The sequence below is a fragment of the Acomys russatus genome, chromosome 28 (assembly GCF_903995435.1).
Source record: "Acomys russatus chromosome 28, mAcoRus1.1, whole genome shotgun sequence".
In the NCBI taxonomy this organism is placed as follows: domain Eukaryota; kingdom Metazoa; phylum Chordata; class Mammalia; order Rodentia; family Muridae; genus Acomys; species Acomys russatus.
In genome coordinates this window covers 16211010-16235113 of record NC_067164.1, presented here as the reverse complement: position 1 = coordinate 16235113, position 24104 = coordinate 16211010, and the positions used below count along the sequence as shown (strand labels likewise).

Sequence of the window (24104 nt, the reverse complement as noted above, 5' to 3'; positions counted from 1 at the left end):
CCATCTCCAGCTCCTCCATAATTCTATAAAGGTGTCACCATATTTATTTCATTATTCAAAGCCTGGAGTTGCCACTGTGTGCTTAATCTGTTTTGATTAAGCAGTGGTAAATAAAACTTTTTCTTTTTTTCCAAGACAGGGTTGAAAAGGTTGTGTAGCCTTGGCTGTCCTGGACTAGTTTTGTAGGCCAGGTTGGCCTCGATCTCACAGCAGTCCACCTGCCTCTTTAATCCCAAGTGTTGAGATTAAAGGTGTGTACTGCCGTCCTCCCTCTATCCTCCCACACCCAGACCAAAACTTTCAAGACATGTAAGTTAAAAATGTACCAGTCAGCAAACAGAGGTTGGGAAAATGTAAGAATGAGATTATTGAATGCTTAATTATATTTTCTGTTTAAGGAATGTGAGTTTCAGTAGTTGAAAAAAGTTTGGGGCAGGGCCAGTGAGATGGCTCAGAGGGTAAAGGGTGCCTGCTGCCGAGCCTGCTGCCCTGACTTGGATCCCTGGAACTCACGCGGTGGAAGAAGAGAGCTGACTCCCTCAAGTGGTCCTCTGAGCAGTATTACCCCTGAGTCCTCCATTTTTTTTTTCTTTTGAATGTTGAGGCATTCATCTTACAGGCAAAGATACTAGTTTAAGAGCCAGGTTTGATGGTCCATGCCTTTAATAACAGGACTTGTAGGCAGAGGCAGGCAGATCTCTGGGAGTTCGAAGTTTGCCTGGTCTACAAAGCGAGTCCAAGACAGCCAAGGCTACACCGAGAAACCCGAGGGTTAAGTGACTTTGTGAGGGATGTATATCTAATAAGTGATTGATATACTAATAAGATAAAAGCTTGATCCTTGCTCATTTATTCTTTATTATGCTAAAAGGAATATATTTCCTTTAAAATAGGGGTTGTTGACTTGCAATCTGGATAGAGTAAATAGCCTGAAATTACAAGGTTTATTAATTAATTTTGAAAAAACCAAAAACTTTTCATAGCCCATTGTAGCTTATGTCCAACTTGTTAGTAGCTACCCAGAAAGATCTGTGAATTTAACATCCCGTTATTTGGATCCAACTTTTATAAACTACCTCTGAGAAAGTAAGTGGTAACAGAGAAGGCCTATCATGAAAAGTAGTTGCTGTTTTTCTTTTTTCTTGTGAATCTGAGTGTCTTGTGAGTTCTTTCTTGTAAGTCTTAGACGCTTGGTTTTCATGAAGCCAGATGTGTGGCACCATTACCTGGCCAAAACATTGACTGGTTTTATGTTTGAATTGGTTTTGAGAATTTCCTTTTTCATTCCTTCCATATTGGTTGGTCGTCTTTTTTTCCTTGGTGGTTTGTTGGTGCTATTTATGAGTATTCTTATGTTGTTCATATAGTCTCTTTATATTTTCCCAGTATGCAAAAAGCATTTTCGCTTGGTAAATTGTATTTTATGAGTCATAGAACACTCCACACGAGACCTCCCTTGAGCCTACCTAAAGATAGACTATTTTTCTTGGTATTAAGCACTCTGCTTTTCAGAGGTAATGTGGTACTCCTTTTGGACAGAGGATTCAATTATTTTGTTAATTTCTTTCCCACTCAATCTTTGGCCAATTTTACTTCTTAAGAGAGCGTCAACCTCTCCTTGTTTCTTTTCCTTCTATTTCCATATTTACTAGCTTGTCTTTTGCTATCATTTTGCTTCCCCACCCACATAGTGCACGTCTTTTGATTATTTACTGTTCTTTTTTGGTCTTGTTTTGAATGTGATCTTAGGTGATTTTTGTCTCATCTTCTGTTTTGTTATTTTGTCTATAAGCCTTAAAATTTACATTTTCAGTCTAAACTTTTGTTCTTGATAACTGAACTCAAGCTTCTGCCCACCCAACATTTTTCTCATACCTAATTAACACTAATTTAGTAAACATCCCCAAATACAATTTAGCAATAACTTTTTTTTTTTTTAAAGACAGGCTCTCACTCTGTCTTGAAAAAACCAAAAACCAAAACCAATTCAAAATCCTACCCAGCTACTACATACAGATCAAAGTGGAAGCTACGAGTTGAATATTCAGCAAGCTGAAAAAGAAGTGACTCCTCTTTTGCCTAACCCATTGTATAATGATGACTAGGAAAAGGGTAAGTGTGGTCAGTGTTCCCTTAGGGAAGAAGAGGAAGGGAGCACTCAGCGTCCTTGGTCCAGGTGAAATGAGGTCCTTCTGGGGCAGCCGTCCTGCTGGCCGCTGTGCACGTTCCTTATGCACTCTGCCCTTGGGAGGAGTGTTCTTCTCTCTGTTGTCTATGCCCTCAGCTCTGTTTTTTGGGTGACTTTCTCGATCATGTTTGAAATATAGTGGGCATTGGAGGGTATGAGAACCCTGGGAGCATCATTGCTTTGTAGCTCATGGAGTTCAGGTTTATGACTTATAGGGTGGTATACCTGTGGGGGTCAGAGGATGACTTTCTCTCCTACCCTATGGATGCTGGGGGTGGAACTCAGATTGTTAGGCTTGGCAGCACGCATCTTTACCAGCTAGGCCCTGATCACATTTTTGGAGACCATTACTGTAGTTTGGTGATAGAACTTGTCAGACTTTTCTATTTTTAAATCAGAGCTATATGACATAAAACAGTATAACAGAAGATTTATATTATTGCTTTATTATTATTATTATTATTTTAAACATTTTGACTTATTTATTTCTTTGGTAAGTCTGACTCCTTTCCCTTGTGTTTCCTGGCTACTTGGAAATAGGACATTGGAAATAGTAGTTTTGATTATCAGTCAGGAATTAATCAGAGAAGTAAAACAGGTAGGATATATATATATAAGCTAGCTAGCCTTTAAAGATTTATTAAAGGGAATTAATTGTCTTATAAGATGTTAAGGACTGCTTAAGTAAGCCAGTCTGGGAAGCTGTTAGGATGTGAAGTTTGTGAGGAAGCTGAAATTCATGGCCAAGGCTGGAGTTGTTCTCAAGGAATAGTAGAAGAGAGAACAATTATAGACTCAGATTTTGTTCAGAGTTCCATTTTTGGTAGCAAGAATAAGATTTTTAACAGCTCATTCGAGTAGGTCATGATCACTAATAAAAATCACCCTTGCTTACAGTTAATTGATTGGGGATTTACATCTTCAAAATCTCAAGGCAGGAGCTGCATTAGTGTTTGATTGCAGAAAGATACTGTTTGCTGCAGACTGGATGCTGCCTTTCTTTCTTAGACTAGCCTAACTAGAGTGTCTCATCAGAAGCCATCACAGCTAGGAAAACAGCATTCAGCCTGATCTTTGCTACTGTTTGGCAGGAAGAAAAATGCTTTACGTCACGGTAGCGTATGGAAGTAGCCTTGTCTAGCCTGAGAAGTACCCAATCACTGGGTTTCTTGTAGTCTAGGCTCCTTTAGGCTTCCTTAGCATTACTTTCACAGACTGCCTCTGCTTCCCACTGTTGATAGTAAATTTACGGTTTTGTTATTGTTGGTCGTAGCACCCTCCAATGTTTTTTTGCTTTTTTTCAGAGCGTGTACTTAATAGATATGTATTGTGCTCTTTTTGCAATTACAGGCAAGGATTTCCCAGTGTTTCCCAGGTATAGCCAGATGCCATTGCTTTCCATCTTGGCATATGTTTCCAAGTACTGTGAGATTTTAGAAGTCTAGGTTAATGCTGTATGATTTCTGTATTGAGGAATTGGGTGAGTAATTGGTGTGAAAAGACTTAAGACATGTGCTTCATACAGGGTAGAAGTGGTTTTGTTGCTGTTACAGTGTTGTTTTTGTGCTCTCCCTTTCTCTGATACCCCAGGCACAGCCCTTGTAAGCATCCACCACAGATCTAGGTTCTAGCTGTCTTAGCTATTATGTCACCCTTAAGTTTTGCTGCCTAGGATGGTAGACACGTGGCTACTGAGCCCTTGAACTGTGGTTAGTGGCATTTAAGAGTCTTGAGTTTATATATATATTTTTCATTTTAAACTAACTTTAAGTAGTCCTGTATGGCCATGGCTGCCATATCAAAGAGTTCAGATAGAGAACATTCCCACCAGCACAGAACCTTGCAGTGTTGATTTGACCAAAAAGCCCAGTGTAATACATACAGCTTATCAACCAAAATGTCTATGTCCCCGATGACCAGGACTGAACTGTATCTCAGGCTATGTCTGTGGTTAGTGATAAAGCCCTTAAAAGAGTAATTAAGGTCAAATTAGGTCATATGGTTAGGTCTAACCTTCAGAACTGTGAGAAAATGAATGCTGTTTGAGCCATCCAGTGTATGCTATTTTGTATAATAGCCATAGTGAATTAATATGCTGCCTGTGAGAAATAAGAAATAGAAGGATGGTTGTGGATTGACTCCTTTTAAGGATTGACCACAAATTTGTAAATATTGCTTGTTGTTTATATCCCATTGATCAGAACTTAGTTTCATAATTTAGTATTTCGTTAGGTATTTGGCTTGTGCCCAGAGAGAGCTTGTGGGGAACTGACTTGATACTAAAAGAAGGGCTGTGTGGACTTTGGCAGATATCCTACAAAGTTCTAGGATCGCCTTGTCTTTTTAGCTAACAATACAAGAGAAAATGTCTTTATTGATTTCCTGAAATAATCTTGTTGGCCTAGTGTAGGCTGTGGTTCCACTTTTGAAAGAGATGCTTCATTTAGGACTGGCTTATATTCACCATATAGACGATAAGTTAGAGGAGCTTATTCCCATCTGAGTCGTGGAATAGTTTCCATAGCTAAATTGGCATGGTGGGAGAGTGGAAAAGAAAAGCATAGAATCTCCAGTCCTGTATCGCGCTATTGTTGCTGCCAGCCCGTTGGTGCTGGTTGTTGTTATACTTAAATTTCTTAGTACCCTCCTAATTTGGTCTCCTACCTGGCACATTAGCTTACCCTCTTTTCCCCTCCCCTCCACCCCCCCTTTTTCTTTTCCATCTTTTCTCCCTGTATCTCATTCAGTCCTTATGTAACAAATGGGCTAATCTTTCTGAAATGTAGGTCATTACTTGAGATTGAAGCTCTTACTTGGGCTGTAAGACTTTTAATGGCTGCTTCCATTGTTCTACTATCACTTTGTATCCCTTTTAGCTCATCCTATCTTTTTGCCATTCAGAGCTAGAAGGTTCTTAGAACCTCTGACATTTTGTGTTGGAGTCTTTTGCCTAGGGCAGTCTTCCCTGGCTCTTGATTTTTCTTTATTATTTTATGACTATGGGTGTTTTGCCTGTAAGTGTGCCAGTGCACTACTTGCATGCCTGTTGCTTGTGAAAGTCTGAAGAGGGTGTTGGATCTCTTGGAAGTGGAGCTGCCGTGTGGGTGGTGGGGAGCGAATCCAGATCCTCTGGAAGAGCAGCCCGCGCTCTGAGCCATCTCTCCAGCCCTTCTTCAGTTTTCTTAACCCGGAGGTTTCAAAGTAGATTTCTTCAATTCTCTAGGTATTTGAGGGAGACCTACCCTTCTGTACCCTTTCTTCTGCCTTTCCATTTTTACCTCTAAGTTGATTAGGAAGAAAAACAGACGCCCCACATTGATCCTTTGCTAAACTTTAGCAGTAAATATTTGAGTGGATTTTAAAGCCTATTTGCTTTTTGGTTTTTGAGACAGAATTTCTCTGTGTATAGCCTTGGCTGTCCTGGACTCACTTTGTGGACCAGGCTGGCCTGGAACTCACAGTGATCCACCTGCCTCTGCCTCCCGAGTGCTGGGATTAAAGGCGAGTGCCACCACGCCCAACTAAAGCCTGTTTGTTAACACTTGTAAAAGGGCTGTGTGTGTTTGTGTACACGCGTGCTTGCCTGAATGCCTTGTTTATCTGTTCTGATGACAGAGACTTGTGTTTGTGGAGGTCCAGGGTTTTTGAAAGCAGTCTCTTGAACCTAGTACTCCCTGGTTTAGCTGGTCTAGCTAGCCAGCTTGTTCCAGGGATCTACACCCTGTGTTTGCCTCTTACATACTGGGATTACCAGATGAGCTGCCATGCCCACCCAGCTTTAACATGGGTGGTGGGGACCCAAATCTGATCCTCATGCTTGCACAGCAAGTACGTTATCCACTGAGCCATCTATCTCCTCATCCTCCAGAAATTGCTGTATTTGTAAGTGACAAGTCATGAGTGTCTGGTTTCCTATGATTAAGTGTAATACTCTAGGCTGCTTTAATGTTTTAGAAGACAGTTGTCGGTTGATGATTTTGTTTGTCTGGAATTTGGATTCTGACCTGCCAGATATGCTCTAGATTATCGTTTGCAGACCAGCACAAATATTCTATTTATGTTATGATAGGGTATGTGTTATTATAGGATATGCATTGTGCTAGGATATGCGTTATGCCATGATGTGTAGTGAGTACTGAGTAGTCTGACCCATAAACACAGTATGCTGCTGTTCTTCATGCTCTCCAGATCGCCCTTTACAGACGTTACATGGTGTCATAGAGTTGTGTGGTTGTTTTTAATAATTCAGTTTAGTTTGCACAGGTGTTTTGCTGCATGTCGGTCTGTGTGAGGGTGTTAGATCTCCGGAACTGGAGTTACAGTTAGGTGTGGGATGGGAATGAGCCTAGGTCTCTGGAAAAGTGTTCTTAACTCCTCCTGCGCTGTCTCCAGCTCCGGCTCTCATTGTGTTGCCCTGGTTGACCTGGAACTTACCTTTATAAGCCAGCTTGGTCTTGAATTCAGAGTTCTGCCTGCCTCGGCTTTTCCAGTGCTGAGATGAAAGGTGTGCACCACATCTGGCAAGTTATGCAGTTTTATACAGCTTTTACACATTTGTTGTGGATTGTTTTATAGTTCTTATTGCTGCAACAAATTGTATCTTCTTTCATATCTTTTAATTATTCTTAGAAGTATGGACACTATTGATTTTGGTATTTTTACCTTCTACATGTCAGTGTAACTGAATTTATATTAAATTTAATTTTTAAATTGTCATATTGACAGTAGTATATTATTTTTGTCTCCTCCCCCCCCTCCCCGACAGGGTTTCTCTGTGTAGCCTTGGCTGTCTTGGACTCACTTTGTTGTAGACGAGGCTGGCCTCGAACTCACAGCTATTCACCTGCCTCTGCCTCCCGAGTGTGGTTTTCAATTTTTATGCCAAGTTTTTTTTTTTTTTTTTTCTTTTTTTCTCCTTACTGTGCCAGTTTTAAGTGTCTCCAAGATGTCCACTGTTGGAACTAATGCAGGCTAGCCTTGTCTTCCCTTTCTGTAATGGAGCTGTGTTGAGTGATATTCCACTGTTAGTGTGTATCATATTTTGTTCCTATGTTTATCGGTTGGTGGGTATTTGTGTTGCTTTTACCTCTTGGCCCTTTCTGTCTTTTTTACATTTAATTAATTCCACATTCATATAGACTCATGGAGGAAGAGAGAGACTTAATAGTTAATGATTGATTTAGGCATTTTGCACCCTCTCCTTTCTCATTGTTTGAAGTAGAATAATAAGTCAGAGTCTATCTCCTTGGTGTGTTCATCTTTGTAAGTACCCCATTTGTATATGCTGAAGAGTAACTCACAAAATAGGGGCTAGTTTTAAAACCGAGGGTGACATGCCTGTGATCCCAGTGCTGAGGATGTGGAGCCTGGATGAGCTCAGTCTAGCTGAGCTTCTGGTTAAGAGAGAGCTTGCCTCAACCATCAGGAGAAGCAGACATGGCTTCAAGTTTACCTCTGGCCCGCATAGTCACGCACACCCACACAGATGTGCACATGTACACGTGAACATCTCTGTACACACGCAAAAAATTATAGTTACTTAGACTAATCAGTTTCACATGTTCTTTGTAAGTAGCTAACATTGGTGAGTGGCTTGTGGTGACAAACCAATTTATGTATTTGTCATGTAATCCAAGTGTTTGTTGGTTGGTTTGCTGTATAGGCGATTGAACCCAGGGCCTAGTGTATATTAAGTACTTTTCACTTGATTAAATGCCTGTTCTTCCACCCCACCCCCGGTGGTGAGGGGAAGCAAGGTCTTAATACTATCCTGTCTCACTTCAGGATTTATTATAGGCAAGTACTACCATGCCTGGCTCATGTAGCGGTCTTTGGTTGAAAGTTTTTCCTCCTGTGCAGGCTTGACTCCTTTCCTTCTTCCTTGTCTTTATAAATTTCTAGCAAAACAAAGAAACAAACAAAGCTTTTATTAAGAAGAGTGGCAGTCAGTTACAGTGCCCTTTTACGTGGTCTTTGATTTCATCTACAGCAGTGGTTCTCAAACTCCCTAGTGCTGTGGCCACTTTCAGTGCACTTCCTCATGTTGTTATGAACCTCGGCCTTCACTCAAATTATTTTGTTGCTACTTTCTAACTGTAATTTTTGCTGTTAATGAAATGTAACGTAAATATCTGATAAACAGGATATCTGATAGATGACCTCATTGGTCTTGTACCCCACAGGAAGATAACCACTGGTCTAGATTGTGTTTGAACCTACTGTCTCCACACAGTGTTAGTGCAGGGTAGACTGGGAATATTTTGTAAAGAATTTCAGTTTTTTTTAACTCATTAAATATTGAATCTAAAGCCGGTGTACATGCTAGACAAACACTTTTAACACTGAGCTACATCTCCTGTATATACATATGTGTTTGCGTGTGCGTGTGCGCGTTTCAGATAAACTGTAAATGGTTTAAAACTCACACAGTTGCTGTTCATAGAATAATGAGACTAGAACTTCTCTAAGACCTAAAGTGAATATGTTTTATTCTGTGGAGGGAGTAGGATAATGTCCTTCGAAGAAAACCTTTCAGAAGTTTCTACCAGTAATAGAGTGTTCAATTTTATGTTGTTGTAATCTTAAAGGTACATTACATTAGCTTTCTTTGCTAAGTTACATAGTAAATGATGACCGAAAACTTAAAACAGTAGAGCAAGATAGGTAATGACAGTAATTAAAATTTTCTTGTATATTTGTATGTTTTAAAACTTAAGCTTTTGCCTTTTTCTGTACGGTTTCGTATGGATGTATAAATATTTATGGAATCAAAGTTTGGTTTTGAATAAATGGGATGTTGAAGAAATACTCCCCGAAGCTTTCTTAGTATCATAGATTCTGCATGTGGAAAACTGTGTGTGTGTGTAAGTGTAAAGAGGTCGGGACACTTATGGAGTCTGTTTTCTCTGCCTTTATGTGGGTTTCAGGGATCAAACTTAGATCGTCAGGCTTGCGTGGCCAGCCAACACCTTTACTTACTATCGAGCATCTTGTTGGCCCCATAGGTCTGTTTTTTTTTTTTTTTAATTATGTTATTCATGTCAACATAAAATTTGAAACTGTAGTGGCTTTGTTGGGCGTTGATCTGCTAGATTGAATGCTAGCTTACAAGCCCTGTTCTGTTCATATGTATTAGTCTATTTGGGGAAAATTCCATTGACTGTTTCGTCCACAAATATAACTTCTCTGCATATTTAGTAATTATAAATAACCCAAAATATGCTTTAGTTCTGAGTCTGAGACAGTTTTGATTGCTTTATGTATATTCTATAATGGCCTTAATTACTCCTTTTTATAGTGGAAAAAAAATCAAGACATGCAAGTCATTTTCTCGAGGTTAGAGTAAATGGTGGAACTGGGATATGCACAATATTCATTAGAATCTACTTTCTTTTTTTTTTTTTTTTCGAGACAGGGTTTCTCTGTGTAGCCTTGGCCATCATGGACTCGCTTTGTAGACCAGGCTGGCCTCGAACTCACAGCGATCCGCCTGCCTCTGCCTCCTGAGTGCTGGGATTAAAGGCGTGCGCCACCACGCCCGGCTTAGAATCTACTTTCTTAACTTTGCTCTGCTGCCTCCTTCCTTTCCCTTTATGGCCTTTCTAGTAATTGCTCAAAACGTGGATTTTTGTATAAAGTATAGAATCTAGCAGACTGTTGTGTCTCTTGTGAGGGTCTTCATTCAGATCTGTAAGGACTGTTTGTAGTCTGCTTTAGGTGTAAGACAAACTCCCTACAGGACTCTGAGTGTCGAGTTAACTTTGTTCTGTTCTATTTCTTCCTGTTGGTTCCCTAACTTCCAGCTTGAGAATATTCATGTGACTTATCTGGAGGTTGAGTTTATAGATTGTGAAGGTGATCAGTAAATTATATTGTTTTCTCATTATTGTTAAACATCATATAAAAATACATACTCTGTAGCTAATGTAGTAATGTTTAAGTTCTCAAAATGTGAATTGGGAAGAATATCCTTGTTGCCAGGTAAGTGTGACATGTAAGCTGAAGCTTTCAGACGCTAAAACAAAAAGAGTGTAGTTAACCTTTGTTTTAGAGGTAATTGTGTGATAGATTGTATATGAAACATTTGTGAACTCTGGGTTTCTAAAGATGCTCTTGTTACACTTGAAAGAGAGCCTTGTGAAAAATGTTGTTACTTGTTATTTAAGATACTTGGGTATTTTTAAAAGTTGGTTTTTATTACATCTATTTGTATATGTTTTCCAGAGCACATATTTGGAGTTTGAGGACAAATTGCAGGAACCAATTCTTTTTCACTTGTAGGTTCTGGGGATTGAACTCAGGCTGTTAGGCTTGGAGGCAAATGCTTTTATCCATTGAGTCACATTATCGGCCTTTGACCTAGTTATTTGTTTGTTTATTTTATTTAGAAAAAAACTCACTTATTTTTTTTCCCAATTTTTAAAAATGTCATTACTTAATGAATTTATATACTCCCAACAAAATATATGTGCATGGTTTTTAAGTGGTAATGATACCACAGGCTAAGGCCATGAATGGGTCCGGTAATTATGAGTCCACAAAATGTTAGTTATTTGGTTTAGACAGGATTATATTCTGGATTCACTAGGCCTTAAGAATTTAAATGGAATATATTTTTAACTTTCTTTAGAACTTTAAAATTTTAGTAATTCATCATACTGTTAATTTTCTGTGGCTAATTCTTTGCTATAGGCATAGTAACTAAGGCTAAGGTTTGGATAAAATGGCCAGTTATCAAAACAAAGATATGAACATATTTTCATTAAAATCATTTAAAACCACATTTATTTATGTATGTGTGTAATCATGTATTTTATGTACGTGTGGTTGTCTGTGACCCATAGCACTTGTGGGATTCACTTGTTTCCTTCCACCATGTAGTTCTAGGGAACTAACTAAAGTTGTTAGGCTTGGTAGTAAGTGAGCATCTTGCTGCCTCTGAACATGCTGTTTTCTTAACCTCAGACCCTTTAACACAGAGTCCCCACTTAACTTTGTGGACTTGTCACTTTAACCTTTACCTTTTTTTTTTTTTTAAGATTTATTTCTTATGTATACAGTGTTCTGTCTGCATGTACACCTGCACACCAGAAGAGGCCATCAGATCTCATTATAGATGGTCATGAAACCACCATGTGGTTGCTGGGAAGTGAACTCAGGCCCTTTGGAAGAGCAGCCAGTGCTATTAACCTCTGAGGCATCTCTCCAGCCCTTTACCTTTTACTTTAACCTGCCTCTGCATACCTACTTTACAGTTGAAGATCCCTTTTACTATCAGCTCAGCTTTCTGTTTCTAGGAGTACCTGCATTCATTCTCTTGGTAATATGCTGTAAGTTGTAAATGTGCCTCAGCATCAGGATGTTCTTACATACTTTAGCCATACTCTCTTTTTTATACCAAGACCTAAATGCAGACTTGATGTTTTGCAGTCTTTTTTTTCTCATGCATGAGAATGTTAGTTCTTTATTTCATGAAGTCAAGAAGAACAGCCTTGCTTAAACACGTCTGTAATCCCAGCACTCAGGGAGGCAGAGGCAGGCAAGTCTCAGAGTTGGAGGACAGCCAGGGCTACACAGAGAAATTCTGTCTCGGGTGGATGGGGGAAGATGGACACCATTGAAGTTTATATGCCTTAAAGAAATACTAAGGTTCCCTCATCTTCAATACCAATAACAGAAGCTTGGATTTTTAAAAGTTATTTTTATTTTATATGTCTGTGATTGTTTTGCTTGCATGTATATATGTGTACCACCTGTGTGCCTGGTGCCATGGAGACTGTAGAGGACAGATCCTTTGGAACTGGATTTACAGAAGGTTGTGAGCTGCCATGTGAGTGTGGGGGAAGTGAAGCTAGGTCCTCTAGAAGAAGCCTGTGCTCTTAGCCACTGAGGCCCACACAGAGGTTTTTATGATGATTTTAATCGAAGGGTAGTAAGAAAAGCAGTCAGTCTAGAATCTTTAAATCCAGGCATCTGAGTACTTTATAAATATTGTACTTAAAGTTGCATTTAATTTTGAAATAACTCACTGTTTTTGCATTTTGTGTTCTAGCATTATTTCTTCTGGAAAGGATATAATTTGAAACTGAGCTAGCATCTTACTTTAGAATTCTTCCTTAGTACCATCTGAGTTGGGGCTAGTTATTATTTAATTTTGTTTCTTCATGTTTGATCTACTGAGCTTTTTAACAAGGTTTCTCTAAATTAGGGTTTTCTAACTTTTCCACTCAGGACCCCTTTTCCCTTGAAGAATTTTCAAATATCACCTGGATATATAGGTATAGGTAAACAAATGAAACTACCTTTGGCATACATATAATTTTATCATTTACTAAGATGATGGCTAATTTACATACTAGTAGGGTGGATCTGCTTGCTTACATTTACAAAAGGGACTGAATCTTGGCTGAATATCTGATATTGCAGGGCACATCATTTCCAACAGTTTATAGAATTCATTGATGCATTGATTTTTGTTGTCTTTGCTGCTCTGTGTAAATGAAGAACACAGAATGGCAAACATATATCTTAAGAAGTAAATAAGTAAAATATTAGAATGCAATATTACCTTAAAGATAGTAATTAAGACTAATTCAATACACGATGAAGACTGATGGTAGGAAAGTGTTAGCCTTTACTTTCCGTATTTAAGTATGTTTTTATAAGTTCAGAAAACTTCGTATGTACAGTAAAAATACCTTAATTCAAAACGTATACAACAGCCTTGGGTGTGAGCTGGGGCGTTTAATCATTGTTCGTTTAGTTTTATGTTGTGTTCAGAACCAAGGGCTGCAGTGAAGTTATGTCAGAGAACATGGTTGACAGCTGCCAGAAGCACATTGGATTTGCTCTGTATTTATTTTCAGATTTTGTTGTTGGTCATGTAGAAACTTGTTCTTCTGAGGCAGCATCTTATATAACTTATATGCAGTCAGCTGTATAGCTCTGGCTGGCTTGGTACTGACTGTAGGCTAGGCTGGCCCGAAATTCAACAAAGATCCACTGGACTGACTCCTTATTGGTGGTATTAAAGGACTGTACCAGCATGCCTAATTTTTTCTTTATTTTTTTTCCCTGCCTTTTGGTTGTTTCAGAAACTGATTAGTGCTGTGTGTCCCCGACCCCCCCCCCCCCCTTTCCAGCACACACATGACCTGTCTGTGGGATTGTGCAACTGAGCTCTAAAGAATGAAGATACTTTACACAGTTGATTTAATACTTGGTTCCTTTATGCATATGTAGAATTTTGGAATAAAGTTGAGATTGTTCTTTTTTAGTCAAGAACAATTCTCTTTACCTCTTTTTGGGTTGTACTCTACTATTTCCTTACCTCAGCCCTCAGTAATTATGTCTTTAACTACAGAAATTCCCATTTGGGAGGGGCTACTGTTTAGCATTTGAGATGCAATCATTAATTCAAATGTTTTATTTATTTACCTGTACGAGAGTGTGTGGTGTGTGATTGCACTGCTGCCATGGTGTGGGGATAGATGTTAGAAGATAACTTTGAGAAATGGGTTCTCCCCTGTCACCATGGTTACAGGGATAGAATGAAGTCTGATGACTTGGACAGCAAGCCAACTTACCAGAGCCAATGAGTACATTTTAGGTTTACTTTTATATATTTATATTTTCTTTTATTTTTAAGACTTATTTAGGCTTTTGTGTGCACATGTTTTGTGTGTGTGTGTGTGCCTGTATACATGCAGTGCCTAGAGGGCTAGGAAAAGGGTGTCAGATTCCCTGGAGCTGCTGGGACCTGAACTCTGTGGTCCCATGATTGAGCGGTAAATGCTTTTAGCCACTGAGCCATCTTTTTAGCTGCCGATAAGAACAGTTGAAGTCACTGTCAACCATCCTCTGCCCTTCTTGGATCAGTCAGGAACAACAACAACAAAAAACTAAGACTGAATTCGCTTTTATATTTGCTTTCCTCCCCCTGCATGGGGAAGAGTTTCATAGACAGCTAAATTATGTTCATAAAGTGCACAGCTTTTGCCTCATTTTCTAGGCCACCCATGAAGCTGTTACTCCATTTTATGGCTATTGATGGAAATTATCTTTGAAATGAGTGGATTTACATAGATGATCCATCATATTCTTTTACTTGCAGTGTTTGATTAATGATGTTTGTCTTGGTCACTGTTCTATTGCTGTGAAGAGACACCATGACCAAGGCAACTCTTATAAAAGCATTCAGTTGTGGGCTTGCTTGCAGTTTCAGAGGTTTAGTCCATCGTCATGGTAGGGAGCATGGCAGCATGCATGGTGCAGCGGGAGCAGTAGATGGAGCTACATCCTGACCAGGAGCGCTGGCTGCTTTTACACAGGATCTGGGTTTGAATCTCAGCATTTACATGGCTGCTCATAACCATGTATACTCCAGTCCTTGAGCACGAGGCACATGTGTGGTGTACAGACCTCATACATGCAGACAAAACACTCTCACACGTAACAGAATCATTCTCTTGAAAACACAGGCCAGTGGTTTAGAAGGGTGTGCACTGATGGAGAAGTAGAAACGCTAAGGCAGAGTTTTCTTTGTGACAGCTCTGTAGTGATCCCTCATGGGGATAGGGCCCTTTTTGTGGTTTCTAGCCTAGCCCTAGGCAACTTAATGTTATATATTTAATACATTAAATAAATAAATAAATACATTAAATTGGAAAAGATAATCTTGGTAATTGAAATGATTGTTTGAAGGTCAACCATTCAAAGTTTGTTAAGATAGATTAGGCTAGAATTCCATAATGGTAATGTCTTTTGACACTGTACTAATTGGACATTAATATCAGGGAATCCAGGCCATCAAGGAATTAGAGGAAGAGAGCTAGTGACAGCAATAGGATTCCTTGAGCATCTTTCTTTTACTTTTCTTTTCTTTTCTTTCTTTCTTTCTTTCTTTCTTTCTTTCTTTTTTTTTAAGCATTCCATTTCTTCATCTCTCTGGCTTTAAGATTTTTTTCCTTATGATTTAAATGTATATTTCCAGCTAACCTCCAATTTATATATGTGTGTAGGATGTGTGTGTGTCTGATTTCTCTTTGCTAGTGGTTGCTTTGTAGCAGGGAATAGTTAATATATTGCTAGCTAGAATAATAGTATTATACTATCAGTAGATTTATCTTTTTAAAAATAAAATGTTGGGGCTGAAGAGAAGGCTCAGCAGTTAAGAGCACTGACTGCTCTTCCAAAGGTCCTGAGTTCAATTCCCAGCATCCACATGGTAGCTCACAACCATCTATAATGTGATCTGATGCCCTCTTTTGGCCTGCATATGTACATGCAGACAGAGCAATGTATACATAATAAATAAATCTTAAAAAATAAAATGTTGAGATAATTAATTTCTATTGTACCTGTAATTTTTTACTTGAAAATCTTGTACAGTACTAGTAAATTTGGAAGGTGAATGGGACATAGAAATAATAATTTGTCAGTTTTGTATACATAGGTCCTATTGTGTGGGTACTAGAAAAATAATGACTTCGTGTGTGACCAGCCTGTCTGAGGGAGAGGTAACAAATCCAAGTGCCACCAGACACAGCTTTTTCTTGAGATGCGCTTGGCCAGCAGCTGCCCTCTTTCCTTCACTGACTGTGTTGCTTACCTTTGGATAAGGTTGCTTAAATCATATTCTGTATATAGCACACATCTAGTTTGAAAATTTCTTGTATTTAAGTGTAATGGTTCTCTTCTGTGCTGTTCTAAGTTGAATTTTATGTTTTATTTATTACTTTGCTTTGGGAAGAATAGAAAGGGACTATAATGAGAAAAAATGATGAGGACTTTAGGCAGATGGTAAACTTGGCCAGGAATCTTGATGAGGCTCATATAGATTACGAATTTTTAAAGTAGACTTTTCTTTCAATCATTCTGTACCCAGTATGCTGTATAGACCTCAGCACCTGGTAAGTACTCAGTAAATGTATAAATGAGTGCTCAAAGTGTTAACAGTGATCTCTAAAAACAAAGTTACTGGATTTTAGGCCAGTTAGGCTACATAGTGAGGCCCAGTTCACCAGCCGCCCTCAAAAAATATAAAGCAGAGTCACTGGGTTTAAAATTTTTTTTTTATTTTAATGACCCTGAGAAAATTTTATTTAGACAATAAAATGGAATATTTAAAAAAATTTAATACAGGCAGAACTTTAGCCTTTGTCATATTTAAATATAGTGTCAGATATAGGATATATGGTATAGTTTTTTCAGTACTGAGACTGACAGCCATAGTGCGCAGTATTCCAGCATCTGCGTGAAAGATCAAAGCGGTAGTGTCCACAGTTTCACAGCCATGTAACAAATATGCCAGCCAGTGCTATTGTGACTGCTTCAATCCTAAAAGAAACAGAAGACTCAAACACTCTTTAGTGTTGCCCATTCTTCCTCTTAGTGTATGTGGAAAGAGTACATTACAATGTATCCTTTGAAAATAGATAATTTTGGAGTCTGGTGTGGTGGCATATGCCTGTTATCCCAGCTGTCAGGGAGGCAGAGGTAGGTAGATTGCTGTTACTTTGAGGCCAGCCTGGTCTACAAAGTGAGCCCTGGATAGCCAAGGCTACACAGAAACGCCCTGCCTTTAAAACAAAACAAAACAAAATAAAAGCAAACAAACAAAGAAACAAAAAACCAAAAAGAAAGTAGATAATTTGGCTGCATATGGTGATGGATGTTAATAACCCCAGCTGAAGCAAGAAAATCATGAATTCCAGATGAGGCTGTGCCACATAAGAAGTCCTCTGATACCCTGGACTACATAGTGAGACCTTTTAAAAAAAAAAAATAAAACAAATAAAAATCCTTACAATAGCTAGAAAACTGTAAGGCATAAGTTAGTGCACTTAACCTTTCTTTCTTTCTTTCTTTTTTGTTTTGTTTTTCAAGTCAGGATTTCTCTGTGTAGCCTTGGCTGTCCTGGACTTACTTAGACCAAGCCTCAGATGCACAGAGCCTGCCTCTGCCTCCCTGAGTGCTGAGATTACAGGCATGTATCCCTCGCTTGGCTATAGTTAACCATATTTTATTTAATAAGAATATACTCATATTTTCTGCAGGTTCTGGAGTTTTAATATATTGAATTTTCACACAGAGATCTACTTATTCACAGTAATCTACAAGTTAAAGAAAAGCACCAATACCAAACCTTGGATGGAATTTACGTTTTAACAGAAGTAGATTATGTTTTTATAGTTCAGATTATTTTATCCCATTCTTTTCTCTGAATACATACATCTTGATAGTCTCTGCAGTGCAGCATTTTAAACAGTAATTAATTGAAATTATTAATTACCAAGAATCATTATTTTTAAAGGGAAGAAGATAAGTGTTAAGAAGGTGTGACTTCTGTCTTTCCCTTGTAATGTGAAAATGTTGAGAAATTAAATATAACCCTAGACACCTTTATGGCTAATGCTGATTTTGGACCTAGGATTTCCAATAGATTTGTGTCAGTAATACATTGTATTTGTACAGATACAGTATTGCTCATTAGATTTAATTTAGAAACATTTTGTACATATGCATCTTTAGAAAGTTGCTGTATGGTTATATTCTGGCATATACAGAGAATATACTGAAGAGTGTTAATTATAATATTACTACCTATCATGGACACTATAAATGCCTGTCAGTAGTGAACTGATGAAATGTGTTGCAGTATTGTTTTTATTGGCAATTAGAGCAGTTGTCTAAAATAGATTTTACATGTGCTAGTCGGAGCATATGTTGTAGAGTACTACATTTACACTTAGAGGATGTTCAACACGCCGTTCGGGTACACAGTCCAGTGCTGCTTGGAGAACTGGGGCCAAAGTATTCCGGTCCCTCGTTTGAAATTTACATAAGTGTTACAGCATTTGTGCAGCTTCCTGCATGTGTCCTAAAAGGTTAAAAGCTGCTTCATTAGGAAAATGAAAATGACTATATGCTAACTTGAACAATTCATCTATAGGAGAAAGATCTCACAATTCTGTTGGTGTCCTTCAAGATTTGGACTCCATTATATGTATTATCATCTTCCTTCACCTGGAAAAAACTCACAGCTACCTGTGATTCAGCAAGTGATGATTCTTCCATTTTCCATGTACAAAAACTCATGGTCCATCAGACGTTTTCTTCCTATCAAAACTTTACTGTTTGTTCCACCTTCTGCCTACTTAACTCTTCTCTTTATTACTTACCTGCATTTTGTCTCTCTCTTTCTGTGTCTCTGTCTCTGTCTGTCTCTGTGTCTCTGTTTCTCTGTCTCTCTCTCTCTGTTATGTAAATAGTTGCACAGATGCCACTTTTGTTGTTACCATTCTGCAGTGGATAGGACCCAGTGGTGCAGAACCCATGGAAACAGGGACAGCTATGCATAGCATACTTGGATTTGTGTAAAAATAGTCTTACAGCAAGATGTGTATGAAAAATGTAGGCTGTATATGCTCAGTTCGTTGCAACTCTAAGGATGATAAGAGGTCTACTTTACTCTTTCTTAAGTCTATTTTTTCTCTTAAGTCTATTTTTTTCGTCGCCGACAGTAAGACTCAGGGTCTTGGATATGCATGGCCAGTGCTCTACCACCGAGCTGCATCCTCAGTCCTGTGATGTCTTATGTTTTATGTTGTTATTTTTTTCCATGCATATGTATTCCTATAGGCACCATACTTAGTAAAAGGAAATAAATTTAATAGTAATGAAAAGATTATTACTGTGATAAATTAGGCATGCATCTATGATCTTCAGTCCTTTTATGGCATAACTAGGGTAGGTGAAATAGGAGGTAAAACATAGATATGCATTGATGTTTTTTAAAGTGTCCTTTCAGACATCTTGCCGTATTTCATAAGCATTTTCATTAAGTTACTTTTTAAGTCTTTATGGTCTTTTACTTATGCTTGGCTAGGCTATTGTGCAATTGAGTTGTTTCTTTTTAAAATATGTATGCTACACTGTACTTTTAATGTAGGGGAAAACCATAAATATATTTTGAGAAGTAATTTTTTTTTCTTAGTATGTTTTTCTGTGGGTGACATCTTTACATTGTCCTTTTGTCTGAAAATGGAGATTTTGAAATCTTACTAGGTTTGATTGCCATCACCAAAAATAAACATAAAATTTAGGGAAAGATATCAATATGCAAAATGGTGCTCTGGCTTATTAGCACATTTGTGTTACTGTCTAATTTTCCTCTTTTTCTTGCTTAGGAAACCAGTCCTGGGCCTAGATACTTAGTAAGCATCTATTACTATTTCCTATCTGTGCTATTAGGGAGAAATGGTCTCATTGAAATCTGTTCTGTACAACTGACAAGAGGTCCAACCCCCTCCTCCTAAAGTGCTGTTGAGCTGAAGGTGATGCACTATTAAAAAGTTATCAATCTTAAGACAATATATATGTATATGACAATGTATATATATATGTATATATGTGTGTGTGTCTGTGTGTGTATATATATATATTCTCCCCCTGTCCCCCATCCCCGAGACAGGGTTTCTTCCAGACTGTCTTGGACTTGCTTTGTAGACCAGGCTGGCCTTAAACTCAGCGATCTGCCAGCCTCCCAGTGCTGGGATTAAAGGCGGGTGCTACCATGCCTGGTTTAAGACAGAAATTTATGCATCTCCTTTCATAGTATTTTCCTTGCTTTAACATCAAGTCATTATATTAGCAGTATGGCATAGAGAGGGAAGTTAATGGAAAAAAATCTCTGTTTTGATGTTAACAAAACATCAAAGTACATTTTAAATGTGTATTCTATTCATACTGAATTTTGTGCAGTTGATTTCTCTCCTTCAGTCTTTATGTGGGTTCCAGGCTTAGCCGTGTGCAGCAAGCCCTTTACCCACTGAGTGACCTTGCTCGTGCCAGTGAGCATATTTGGTTTGAGTTTTGGAGGGACCTATATTTTTCTTTTTCTTTTTTCTTTTTTTAATTTTTTAAATTTTTTATTTTACTTTATTAATTTATTCATTACATCTCGATTGTTAGCCCTTCCCCTGTTTCCTCCCATTCTTCCCTCCGTCCCACTTCCCCCCTTCTCCCCTCCCCTATGTCTGTGATTGAGGGAGACCTCCTCCCCCTATATATGCTCTTAGAATATCGAGTCTCTTCTTGGTAACTTGCTGTCCTTCCTCTGAATGGCGCCAGGCCTCCCCATCCAGGGGACATGGTCAGAAAAGGGACACCAGAGTTTGTGTAGAGTCAGATCACACTCTCCACTTAACGGTGGAGAATATCATGTTCGTTGGCTAGGTCCTGGTAGGGGTTCGAAGCTTTCTGCCTATATTCTCCTTGGCTGGTGCCTTAGTTTGAGGAGAACCCCAGGACCCAGATCTGCCTGTCATAAAGTTCTTCTTGTAGGTTTCCAGGACCCTGTGGGTCCTACTATTTCCCCATTCTTCCATGCTACCCTCGCCTAAAGTCTCAATAGGATGTCCTCTCCTCTGACCCACTTTCTTGGTAAGTAAAGTTTTTCATGGTACGTATCCTTTAGACTGGTGTTTTGATATAAGTGAGTATATACCTTTTGTCTCTTTTTGCTTCTGGGTGAACTCACTCATTATGATAATTTCTAGATCAATCCATTTGTCCACAAATTTCGGGAATTCCTCGTTTTTAATAGCTGAGTAGTATTCCATAGTGCAAATGTACCACAGTTTCGTAGTCCATTCTTCTACTGAGAGACACTTAGGCTGTTTCCATGTTCTGGGTATTATGTATAAAGCAGCTATGAACGTGGTTGAGCATATGTCCCTGTTGTGTGGTAGGGCATTTTCTGGGTATATTCCGAGGAGTGGGATAGCTGGGTCTTGAGGAAGCCTCATTCCCATTTTTCTGAGAAAGCGCCAGATAGCTTTCCAAAGTGGTTGTACTAGTTTGCATTCCCACCAGCAATGAAGGAGTGTTCCTCTCTCTCCACATCCTCGCCAACATGTGTCATTTGAGTTTTTGATCTTAGCCATTCTGATGGGTGTAAGATGGCTGGTGGATAAATGGAATCGAATTGAAGACCCAGAGATGAATCCACACACATTTGCTCACTTGATTTTTGACAAAGAAGCCAAATCTGTTCAATGGAAAAATGATAGCATCTTCAACAAATGGTGCTGGTCTAACTGGATGTCTACATGTAGGAAAATGCAATTAGACCCTTATTTGTCACCATGCACAAAACTCAAGTCCAAGTGGATTAAAGACCTCAACTTAAAACCAGAGACTTTAATTCAGTTAGAGGAAAAAGTGGGGAAGAGCCTGGGACACATGGGCACAGGAAACAACTTCCTGAACAGTACACCAACAGCCCAGGCCTTAATGTCAACAATTAATAAATGGGACCTCATGAGGCTGAGAAGCTTCTGTAAGGCAGGAGACACTGTCAGTAGAACAAAATGACAGCCTACAGACTGGGAAAAGATCTTCACCAACCCTACATCTGACAAAGGTCTAATATCCAAAATATATAAAGAACTCAAGAAATTAAACACCACAAAACCAAACAACCCAATTGCGAAATGGGGCTTGGAACTAAACAGAGAATTCTCAACAGAGAAATATCAAATGGCTGAGAAACACTTAAAGAAATGCTTGTCCTCGTTAGTCATCAGAGAAATGCAAATCAAAACAACACTGGGACCTATATTTTTCAAAAAGAAAAATTGAGATGTCTTTTCTAGGCTTAAGAGAAAAAAAGAATGAATGCTCTAACCTCTGAGTTCTTGAATTTAATCCTGTCTTTATTTTTACTGAAGTTCTGAGGAAGAGAAAGTTTGCTCTTTGGTCTAAAGATAAAGTTTGTTTGAAGCTTAAAGATAGTTGAACTTGAAGGTAGGAGGTAATAAAATTCAGATTGCTGGGTTTACTTTGTGCTAGGTTTCACCAGGGAGAGTATTTGGAGAAGCTGCCAAGTAAGCATTGTCATACGTACATGTGGATGCTACATGTGGGCCAAGGGCATACTACTGTTTGCCAATAGCTTCACATACTCCCGTAATTCTAGGCTGAGTGTACCTTTGGCTTGTTATGTAACTCTGTGCCCAACCTGAGACATTGTTTCCTTACCCATGAAATGTAAATAATATTGCCGAGAGAAAGACTGTAGAAGACGATTCTGAGAATAAAATCCAGAGGCAACTGCCTAGATTCACCAGTTTTAGTTCCTCAACCAAATAGTTTAGCTAGGAACGATCAGACAAGCAGCTTGTATTCCCTGCCTTGCTTTCCACATCTTTAAAGTGGTATAATAATAGCATTTAATAGCATATAGTAAACCCACAATACTTACTAGTACTATTAAGTTAGTGTCACATAGCTGGGTTATTATGAGGCCTAAATAACACGTTTTTGTTTTCTAAATCACAAAACAAAACTCCTACATATAGTGCAAATACTATACAGTAGGTACTTTATCTCACTTCATCTGATTGTTAGGAAGAAACCTTATATTGGCTACCCCTAAAATACTTAACTGATAACACAGTAGTTATGTCAGGTGTCTTAACAACATTTATTTATATTAATAGAAAAATCCTACACTGTTGTAGTTAATAAATGACAATAAAGGTATTACCAGAAAATAATATTCTGCAGTACATAATAGCTGTTCATTTTGTACATAAAGGATTTTACAAACAGATGAATTTATAGGAAAACAGTTGACCATTTAAAAAGTGTGCATTAAGATAATTCTTAGCCAGGCGTGGTGGCGCATACCTTTAATCCCAGAGTTTGAGGCCAGCCTGGTCTACAAAGTGAGTCTAGGACAGCCAAGGCTACACAGAAACCCTGTCTTGAAAAACAAAACAAACAACCAAACAGAAAGAAAGAAAAGAAAAAGAAAAAAGATAATTCTAAAACTTCTAAGTCAGCCACAGTAGTTAGGTGTATTTTACAGTCCATTTGCTTGATTTCTCTTAATTCTTAACTTGGCATTATCATGCCGCCCCTCTGCATCTTTAGTACAGCAATTAATCTCACTGTAAGCCTTTACTAAATGGAACATCTTTTGTTTAGTCAGGAAATCAATGTGTTAAGTAGCTTAAAAATACACATACTCTTTTAGGAAAATTGGGATTTTATAATTTGTAATGGTAAAATAAGAGAGTTTATCTATTGAATTTACTTGACAGAGTTTGCTTCGGAATAGAGCCTCTGTGTCTTTAAAGAATACAGAGTGAGTCACCCCCTGCTCTTTTGGTAGATGCCTGGCTGGTGAACAGCTAAGCTGCTTTAGGCATGTAATAGAACATTCCATTTCCTGTTCCCTTGCTGACACAGAGGAGTGTTCCTGCTGGCAATGATCTAATCATAGTGCAGTAAGAAACATGGCAGTTTGATAAAACATGGTGGAGACAGCGGCTGAGATGGAAGCATATGTGCTAGAGGACATTCTTGAGGTAGGATTAGGTCTGTAAATGAAATGAAAGTTGAAATTTGAACAAAGAAATCTCATCTGCAAGAATTATTTTACAGATGAATAGATTAGAGAGCAGAGAGAGACAGAGCATAAAAGCAAGATACGGACAAGCCTTATTTCCTGTGAGAATGTGTCAGTCTGGTTCACATGATTATTAAACTGTGTAAATGTCATGCTTTATAAATTGTAGATGTGTTTGGTAGGGGAAAAAGGGAGCGTGGGTTCAGACTTGATCAAAAGCCTTGTGCTGGTGGTGACCTTTATATTAACTCATTAGAAGGTGGGGTCTGCAAAGCAGCTTGAAGTAGATTTAGTATCAGATGTCTTTGAATTCATTTACATATCTAAGCCTAAAGCTGTGCTTGCAATTACCTGTAAAAACTGCTGGTTATTTTAGCTTGCTAATCTAATTGCTTAATTTAAATGATGTACTCTGGTCCTGCATTTTCCATGTGACTTTATTATGAAATAAATTAGGAATTTAATCTTAAAAAAAAAAAAAACTCTAAAATTTGACTT

At 38.4% G+C, this 24104-nt stretch overlaps 1 protein-coding gene across 6 annotated transcripts in view; it reads left to right on the top strand.

Moving 5' to 3' along the window:
• Positions 1–24104, top strand: part of Ankrd17 (ankyrin repeat domain 17) — a 148533-nt gene that overhangs the window by 5790 nt on the left and 118639 nt on the right. The window contains exon 1 of one of the 6 annotated variants that reach the window (XM_051170268.1): positions 22677–23565. The exons of the other annotated variants lie outside the window; for them this stretch is intronic. Within the exon in view, the coding sequence (XP_051026225.1) occupies positions 23512–23565 (54 nt within the window). The 5' untranslated portion in view covers positions 22677–23511. Of the gene's footprint in view, positions 1–22676; positions 23566–24104 lie in introns of those variants that run through there. 6 annotated transcript variants of the gene reach the window in all.